This window comes from Papaver somniferum, chromosome 3 (assembly GCF_003573695.1).
Source record: "Papaver somniferum cultivar HN1 chromosome 3, ASM357369v1, whole genome shotgun sequence".
Classification (NCBI taxonomy): domain Eukaryota; kingdom Viridiplantae; phylum Streptophyta; class Magnoliopsida; order Ranunculales; family Papaveraceae; genus Papaver; species Papaver somniferum.
This window is the reverse complement of record NC_039360.1, coordinates 63,448,435-63,458,623: the sequence shown is the minus strand read 5'-3', so window position 1 is coordinate 63,458,623 and position 10,189 is coordinate 63,448,435. Positions and strand designations below refer to the sequence as shown.

The window sequence follows — 10,189 nt, the reverse complement described above, 5'->3', positions numbered from 1 at the left end:
TTGGTAATATGACTATTGAGCTGAACGTCTTTCATATTAGTAAGTTACCATCTGAACTAGATGACTCGAGCATAGAAGAGGTAAACATGATAGGAACATTAGTCGAGGAGTCATTACCAAACACTTTGTTAGAAGATCCGTTAGAGAAATGCCTAGCTCACTTTGGGATTGATTTCGATGATGATAATGTGATTAATGAGGTGAATGCTTTGTTAGATTCAACCCTTTTGTTAGACACTAGTAACGGATGGAAACCTAAGTTCGAACCACTACCAGTTTCTAAGTCTACCCTAGTTCCTTCGTTAGAAGAGACTCCTAAGTTGGACCTAAAACCATTGCCCGATACCCTGAAGTATGCGTTTTTAGGCCCGTCTGAGACTTTACCTGTGATTGTTGCTTCCGACTTGGATAGTGATCAGGAAAGTAGGCTAGTGACCGTCCTTCAAAACAACAAGGAAGCTTTAGGGTGGACCATAGCAGACATTAAGGGTATAAGTCATACTATTTGTATGCATCAGATCTATTTAGAGGAAGATACCAAACCTTCTAGGGAGATGCAACGAAGACTAAACCCTAATATGAAAGAAGTAGTTCGAACTGAGGTTCTTAAGCTGTTAGATGCAGACATTATCTACCCCATTTCAGACAGTAAGTGGGTCAGCCCCGTTCAGGTTGTTCCCAAGAAATACGGTATTACTGTAGTCCATAATGATAACAATGAGTTAATCCCGGCCCGAGTGACCACGGGTTGGCGTGTTTGTATTGACTATAGGAAATTGAACAAGGTCACTAGGAAGGACCACTTTCCCCTTCCCTTTATCGACCAAATGCTAGAGAGATTAGTTGGACATAGTCATTACTGTTTTCTAGATGGCTACTCAGGCTACAATCAGATCGTTATTGCCCCAGAAGACCAAGAAAAAACTACTTTTACTTGTCCCTTTGGTACATCTGCGTATAGACGCATGCCTTTCGGGCAATGTAACGCCTCTGCGACTTTTCAGCGTTGCATGATGAGCATATTTTCCGATATGGTAGAAAAGTTTTTAGAGGTCTTTATGGATGATTTTTCAGTGTTTGGTTCGTATTTCGATGAGTGCTTGCATCATTTGTCATTAGTGTTGACTAGGTGTAAGGAAAAAAATCTAGTGCTTAATTGGGAGAAATGTCATTTCATGGTTCGATCAGGAATTGTTTTAGGGCATATCGTATCTTCTAAGGGTATAGAGGTAGATAAAGCCAAAGTTGACCTTATCAAGACTTTACAGGTCCCAAAAACCATAAGAGATATTAGGTCATTCTTAGGGCATGCAGGTTTTCATCGTCGATTCATTAAGGATTTTAGCTTGATTTCTAGACCTCTTTGCAACTTGCTTGCAAAAGATGTTAAGTTTGTCTTTGATGATGCTTGTTTAGAGGATTTTGAGAAGCTTAAAATTTTACTCACTACCGCCCACATAGTCCAGGCACCCAACTGGAACCTACCCTTCGAGATCATGTGTGAAGCTTCAGATTATGCTATTGGTGTTGTGCTAGGTCAGCGAGAAAACAAATTACTTCATGTGATTTACAATGCTAGCAAAACTCTGAATGATGCCCAGTTGAACTATACCACTACCGAGAAGGAACTGTTAGCCATTGTGTTTGCCTTAGACAAGTTTGGACCCTATCTCTTAGGTTCTAAGATCGTCATATATACTGATCATGCTGCTTTGAAATATCTTTTGTCTAAGAAGGATACGAAACCTAGATTGATTAGGTGGATCCTTTTGTTGCAAGAAATTTCTCCGGACATTAGAGACAAAAAGGGTGCAGAAAATGTAGTAGCAGACCACTTGTTTAGAATAGTTGTCGATTTTCCTGATGATTCCCTTCCTATAAGGGATAGCTTTCCTGATGAACAACTGTTCTTTGTTACCCAAACACCTTGGTATGCGAATATAGTGAATTATCTTGTTACTGGTCGAATGCCCCAACATTGGGGCAAACAAGATCGTTCTAGGTTTTTAGCCGAGGTTAAACACTTCTTTTGGGATGATCCTTATTTGTTTAAGTATTTCCCAGACCAGATTATTAGGAGATGTATACCTGAGAGTGACCAGTCCAGTATTATTTCCTTTTTTCATGATCATGCTTGTGGAGGTAACTTTAGTGCTAAGAAGACTGCTGCTAAGATATTGCAGTGTGGATTCTATTGGCCTTCGTTGTTTAAAGACTCCCACAGTTACTGTGTTACTTGTGAGCGTTTCCAGAAATTAGGAACCATTTCCCGTAGGAACATGATTCCCTTGAACCCTATTTTAGTTGTTGAGGTCTTTGATGTGTGGGGTATTGACTTTATGAGTCCGTTTCCTAATTCTTTTGGTAACTTATACATCCTTGTCGCCGTAGACTATGTCTCTAAGTGGATTGAGGCGGTTGCGTGTAAAACCAATGACCATAGGGTTGTGATTGAGTTCTTGAAAAATAATATACTTACACGTTTTGGTACACCGCGAGCTATAATTAGTGATGGAGGGTCGCACTTTTGTAATGGACCTTTTAAGCTTTTGATGAAGAAATATGGTATTACACATAAGGTAGATACCCTATATTATCCACAGACTAGTGGTCAGGTTGAGGTTTCCCATAGGGAGATAAAACGTATATTATAGAAAACAGTTAATCCTAATCGGAAAGACTGGTCGTCTAGGCTTACTGATGCCTTATGGGCTTACCGTACTGCGTTTAAGACCCCCATTGGAATGTCGCATTATCTGCTTGTGTATGGAAAGACATGTCATTTACCTCTTGAGTTAGAACATAGAGCTTATTGGGATGTTAAGAAGCTAAATTTTTCAGTTGACAAGGCAGGAGCCCATAGGAAACTCCAGCTCAATGAGTTGGACGACATTCGTATAGATGCTTACGATAGTGCGAAGGAGTATAAGAACAAAATGAAACTTGTGCATGATAGAAATATTTTATGGAAGTCATTTTCTCCATGTCAAAAAGTTCTTCTGTATATGATACCCGCTTGCATCTTTTTCCTGGGAAGTTACGTTCTCAATGGACGGGTCCTTTTATTGTTCGCACTGTCTTTCCTCATGGAGCTGTTGAAATTGAGACACCGGATGGTAGTAGTTCTTCGAAGTTTAATGGTCAGAGATTGAAACCCTTTTTAGAGCCCTTTCCTACAGGGGATGTTGAGGACGTCCCTCTGGAGGACCCTGTTTACCCTTGATTGACCATCGAGGCGATTGTATGTTGTATATTAGTCTTTGATTTCTCTTTTCACTCAGGTACTATCTTTCCGACTTCTCTCTTTACTAATTCCTCATGTTACTTTACTTTTTGGTATTGCTCTTTGATTAGAAACATTGAGGACAATGTTAGATTTAAGTTTGGGGGTGGGGAATAAACTTTTTTCGGCAATAAATAAACTCCAGAGCCTAGAAATTTATGCTTATTAAGGTCGTCACTAACCAATCTAAGTGGATGGGAACATCTTGGTTGTTGGAGTTGAGGAAACAATCTGATTAGATGGAAACATCTAAAGAGTCTATTCATAAAAGCACAGAGCTCAGGTGTTAGAAAAAGAAAACATGGTAGGTTCGCCATATCTTCGTGATGGAAACATCGAAAGAATCCTGATCATTTCTTTTTATTTCTTCTTTTTACCATTGATAGGGTGAAATAGAGTGACTGAGACAAAAAAAAAGAATTGAGACCAGGCCACCAGACCGACCGAAATAAATACAATAAAGTCGACCACTGGTACCCTTGTATATGCCAGTTGAGTTGACCTAGAGTTAGGATTATCGACCACTGGTTCCCTTGTATATGCCAGTGTGTTGATATTAGTCCAGACCTGTATCTCAGTCCATTAGGATAGGTTCACCTTAGTCAACATCATCCACGTTTTCTCTACATCCATCTTCTTAATCTATCCATGTGATTGGTTGACTCCGGTTTATGATGTCCAGAAACTATCTGAGTAAAACTCTGTCACTTTATATGAATTTTAGTATGCTTGAGTGCAAACTCGTGTACAACAATTGGAATTTCGCATCAGGGTACTTCCTCCTGTAGTCAATAAGTACACCAACCAAGGAGATTCTTTAGTGCCTTCCAAGGTTCTGCTTAGATAACTAGGGTCTGAAGTTAAAGGATTTGTGGGTACACCTCTGGTAAACCCTCCCGAGACTATAACTCGGTCACTAGGGCCACCTAGTGAGTTTGAATTTTCTTTTCTAGAATAAAGTTGCTCGAGGATTAGCAAATAATAAGTTTGGGGGTATTTGATAGACACATTTTGTGTCTAATTTGTTCTCAATACTATATATTGTTGGCACTCGATTTTGTACTAATTTTGGTGTTTTATGTGTTTGTAGGCATTTTTGGGAAATAAACATTTTTGGAAAATTCGGCTCGAAAAGGTGGTTAAGGCGCCCGCAAGACACTTGTTATTCGGACTCTCAGTGTTGGTTAAGGGGCACCTCAATTACTAAGGGGTAACCCATTTCCGGGGAAACTACTATTGGCAGACACGTATAGGATAAGGGGAGGTCATCTTCTTAATTTGAATTTCAGATTTTGGCGGGAATAGTTGCAGCGAAGAACATATTTTAGGGTTCGATCTCTGGGCAATTTCTGAGGAGATTTAATCGGAGAAATTCGTTGGTCTGGACTTGAATGGACTAAACAAGCCTGGTATGGTCGTCGGAATCAACGAATTTGGGCTGGATAATCACATTGAAGAAAACAGGGAAGAAGTTAGAAAACACGATATTTTTGTTAGAAATTTCCGGGAGAATTGGCGAGATTTAATCACCCCATGGAGTTGTAGTCACCCTTCTACCGTTGAACAGGGTGGTAAGGTGTTTTGTTTCGACAAACTTGGGTTGGATCGTTGGGGGGAAGAAAACAGAGGACACGAGTTCTTCACGGGTTCTGCTTGAGTTACATTGTGTTCGTAATGTGTTCTGTGTGTGTTTGGAGTTTGTTGAGTCGCAACAGAGGCATTGTGGAGATATTATACGCTGAAGATGCATGATTGTGAAAGAAAGGAAACAAAATATCTCCAAAATATTTTCTTTTACTGCCGAATATTGGAAGGATTTTCCGGAGTAATGAGCGAAGATTCTTGTCTCTGTTGAGTATAAATAGCCTATTAGGGTATCACTGAAGGGTTACAAAGGGAGAATTGGGAGGATTTAGAACATCTCAGAGGCGAGAAATTGAAAGTTGCAGAGAGTCACCATTTCTGCTGCTGCATAGCTGACGAACACGAAGAACAGACCAGCAAAGACAGTCGTTTTTCTACAGTGATAACGACTCACAGCCGAGGTTCGTACATCAGAGGAAGACTTATTTTCCACAGTATCAGTGACACATACTGTGTGTCGTTCTGGTTTGTAACACATATAACTGTTACAAACCCGGTTTTCATTATATTTCTCCCTTTTCATCATTTGTAAACCATTTTTGAGCAATAATAATGAATTTCGAGCATGTTTCCAACATGATGATGTGCTAATTCTCTCACAACCAAGGCAATGAGGAAGCTATTTACGCATGAATAATTTGGTAACTATTATATTTTCTCTAATATTTAATTATAATTCACTCAATCACTGCTTTTGCAGAGTTTTTAATTGTTTGCATAATTTTATTCATTAGTTGTGATTCAATTAGATAGGTTATGCTTTGATTAGATAATTTATGCTTAGGGAATAAAATTAATTTTTGAGAATTTGCCTGATTATTTGTGAGTTAAGAAAATAAGGGACTTAAAGATAATTAGAGTTTTGGGTTATTTACCATCATTCATTCATGTGTAATAGTGGAATCAGTGTCTTGGTTATTTTCTCATATCTTGAAATCAAATTTTGAAGTTAAGTTTTCTTTATTTTAAGTTTTATTAAGTCTAGAATCTTTTGCTTTCACAAGCCTCAACGAACCTATTACTACAACTCAATTAAAAAACACATCAGTTCTTTATATATAAAGAGAGATAAAACCCTAGTCATCTAATGGACCGCACATCCATGGGCCCTAGGCCCTATAACAATATTTCACATTTATAAGCGTTATGGTTTTCGCTTACTTTTCAACTCATAGATTTCAGCCATTTAAATAAATAAAAGGTGGTATAAAATATGATGTATGTTGTTGACTGAAAAAAGGAAATGATGTATGTTAGTTTTGCTTTGACCAAGTACATTAAAAATAGTTGATTGTTCCAACCGACATGGTTCTAGTAAAGCTTTATATATATATATATATATATATATAAGCCTTCTTTACCCGCGTATGGGTAGATTATCTTCTCATTAGCATCTCTTAACAATTGGACTTACCTATTAAAATATTTTTCTTTTACATGCAGCTTTTGTTATTTTTTTCATAGTACAAATGTCGTGTTCTTCCCCAGCTTCATATCTCTCATCAAAAGATGTATATATTTATTTAATTGTTCATGTGTTGTTCTAATTTTCTTTAGCATCGGTGAGGAGAGAAGTGGTGCCACACGTTAACCTAAAAGATAATCCTTCTAGAAATCAAATGCAAGTTTAATAATATTTCATATTTTCTCCACCAAAGAATTATCATTCTAGCTCACACAAATATACAACAAAATAGTAGATTTTTTTTTCGTATTCTAAGATTTACAAACAAAAGCCTTTAAAACATCATTTATATAAGTTGATCTCTTTAGCAAGTCTATTTGCCTAGAAGTTTTGAAATCTAAGTATAAATATGATAGTACAATGTTTTTCTATTGATTGAAAAGTAAAGTTACAAAATTACAATTGTCCAAAACAATTGTCTTGTTGCAAAAAATGAAAAAAACACAAAATATTCATAAGTACACTAAAAGAGAGAAGAGAAGACCCGATTTGTGATTGTCACTATTGACCAATCAGAAAAATACATGCACTTGCAGATAACGACAACTAAGCAAATATTATTATCTAACATAAAATAGTTAACATATGAAATTGTTGCAATGAAATGAAAGAAATGTAAGGTTCTATCAGCCTCTTTTAAGTTGAGGTGTCCAGAAGAAAAAACCTTCAACTTGTCTCTAAGAAGACTAAATCTTGGACAATTGATAATCCCTTGGTGAAGATCTCTCCTACTCGATCCAGAGTAGAGACATAAAGCACCTGCAAATCCTTAGACTGTACAAGCTCGCGAACAAAGTGATAATCCATAGATAAGTGTTTCATTTTGGTACAAAATAGAGGATTGGAAGATAGAGAAGTGTTGCTGATGTTGTCACAGTGTACGACTAGAAAAATAAGTAAAAAATAATTAAGAAAAGATGCAGCTCCTTATGAAACCGACATACCTAAACAATTTTTGCAGCATAGTTAGCCAAGGACCTTTATTCAGCTTCAATTCTCGACCTAACCAGAATATTTGTATTTAACTAGTCCGAAAAATAGGATTAGACCTAAAAAAAATACAAAAACCACTAGTACTGCGCTTGGTGTCAGGTGCACCTGCCTAATCTACATGACTAAAGCCATGAACTTCCAATAATCATTACTAAACAGAATGTTTAATGTCTCTTTGGCAAACCTGAGAATTCTTTTGCACCCATAAAATGAGCTGTAGTTGGAATTTGCATAATTGACATATTTGTTGGTAACATAATTGTTAGAGCATCTTTCGGTCAAATTCACAAATTTTGGTATATCAAACTTGTTGTAAAATTTAGTTGATCAAAAACTCTATCTAATTTATAGTCTACCAAGATCACTCTCGGACTTGGAACAAAGCATATGCTAGTTGAATATCATAATTCACTAATCGACCTTGAAGATTGAAGACCGAAGAACGACGGAGACATATACGAGAATTTTATCAACATAGGTATGTGAAGAATGACTATCATATTTACTCACAACCTACCATTTTATCTAATGAGACATATACACTAACACTAAGACAAAAAACCCAAATATAAATGAGATTTACAAACTTGCTACTGAATCTGACAGACTAAAGAAGAGTAAGAAAAATCATACAAAATTCAGCTGCAGACTTCGTAGATCTAAAACATGGTAAATAAAGCTAAATTGAGTACTACAATTTAACGGACAAAGTAATGCACAAAGAAAAGAAAAAAGTAGAAGTGGTTGTATAAGAAGAACTGCTCCCATCTGCTTACATGGGTGCAGATCGAAATAACAAAGCTTTAAGTTTTAGTGTTTCTCTTATTGCAAGAGATAAAGAAAAATCTAGGTCGCGCTTACAGATATATTCACCTTAATTTTTCGTTCGCATATATGATGGGATACTTCCTTCTTGAATTTTAGCCAATTTTTCCATCCTGGAAAATGGTAATTATCTTCCTTCTTAAGTTTTAGCTAGTTTTTCCTTCCTGGAAAATGTAAATATAAAATTTATGTCTTGCACACAAAATACATTATTAAAATCGAGTACACCACACATATCCTTCTTATCTGGAATCCAAATTACTCTCCATCAAGCATGGGAACTTGTATTTTCCACCCCAAGCTCCCTTATTTTCAAATAAAAGTAAAAGAAAAAATTACAAATATTTTAGAAACAGAAAATAGATTAAGACAATATATGAAGGCTTAGTAAGATTCAGGAACAGGTATGTGCTCTTCATCTGGTGGACCCATAACCCATTTCCCGCCTTCAAGCACCATTCCTTTGTTCGTCTCTATCCACCATGACGCTGGAACTAACTGGTCATCTTTCAGATAGTCACAAGACTTATTAACCAATGCAACACATCTGTCCACTTTCAATTCAAATTCCTTTTCTTTTCCATTCCAACCAGCAACTATATGGAGTATAGCTTGCAGGTTATGCCAGTCGCTAGGATTACTGGAATCCTTTAAACTCGTTGATTTTCGAGTATCGACTTCAAATTCTGTCCCTGTATAAGCAAAACCTAATAGGGCACTTGGATAGAGCGGTATAAGATCAATCGTGTTCTTCACGTGCAATATCCGAAGGTTAGTGAAAGTCATAACCTTATCAGTGAAAGCTTTATCACCAATTTGCGGGCTACCAAATACGATAGCCGTCACAGGTATTTTAGATAACCCGTTTTCAACTAAATCAAATGCACATAAGATTGCTAAACTTGCACCGAGGCTGTGTCCAGTTAGTATTACACTTACATTTTCATCTTTGTACATCGTGACAAGTCTTTTGATCTTCGAGAGAACTTGGGTTCTCGCACTTGTCTTTGTGAACGGGGATTTTTGGTTGTCAGAATTGTAAATTGTAAGCCAACCCTTCATAACTTCGGGTATATTTTCTTCGTCATCAGCATCAGTATCTTCATCTGGACCGCGAATGAAAATGTCATACCAGTGGCTTTCTTCAGTAGTATGCTTCTCAGTAGCACTTGTTTTAGTATTAAGGGTTTTCGGCCTCAATAATGGCTTAACTGACGCCTTTTCCGCATCAAACACATTCATCCATTCAAGAGTTGTTGTTGTACCACGCCATGCTATGTATATTTCTCGTCTTCCAAGTTTTTTGCTAACTTCATCAGTGCTCACAGAAATATAACCAATCCAATTCGATTCACGATCCCACGCTTCTTCTGAGAACGAGAATGAAAATAAGGGCACCGTAGGTGAAGTTGCATAGAGGAACGAATCCACAAAGTAGTCATTTGCAGCTGATTCCATTGCAAGTTTTTCGAAAAATGATTTCTTTCCATAACGACAACCACCACAATATTTTGAGTGCTGATCGCTTATGAATGAATCATAAGTTGCCTGACAGAAGTCACCGCAACGGAGAATAAGTTGGCGCACGTTCAAATCTAGAGGTTCCAGTAGCCCTTCCCAATTCTTGCTTCCTAGTATTTCTTCCCATTTTCCTGGTTCCAGTTTTGGAATCTCCATTTTATGACTTGGAAAACTAAAGATGTGCTTCTGAAGTAGGCTTAGGGTTGATTAAGTGATCAGGGTAATAAAATGAATAAGCTTAAGAGTGAATGAGTTAGGGATAAATCCTTTGAGATTATATAGATGAGGGAAGTAATACACTGGACTCAATTTCTTGAGATCCTGAAATGAGATTTCAGCAGTATATTTAAATAGTAATCAGTACGTTTTTACTGTTAGATGGCAATGTTTTAGTGATAGTTCATGACCCATTGGATTAAAGTTTATGAAAAAAAATAAAACTTTATAACTAGGATTAG

General features: G+C 37.0%; 1 protein-coding gene across 1 annotated transcript; it reads right to left on the bottom strand.

Annotated features, from left to right (window-relative positions):
* Positions 1-8,371: 8,371 nt before the first annotated feature.
* Positions 8,372-10,110, bottom strand: LOC113356331 (phospholipase A1-IIdelta-like). Its single transcript, XM_026599441.1, has one exon. It carries the CDS (start codon positions 9,885-9,887, stop codon positions 8,595-8,597), a length of 1,293 nt encoding a protein of 430 aa, XP_026455226.1. The 5' UTR covers positions 9,888-10,110; the 3' UTR covers positions 8,372-8,594.
* Positions 10,111-10,189: the final 79 nt, after the last annotated feature.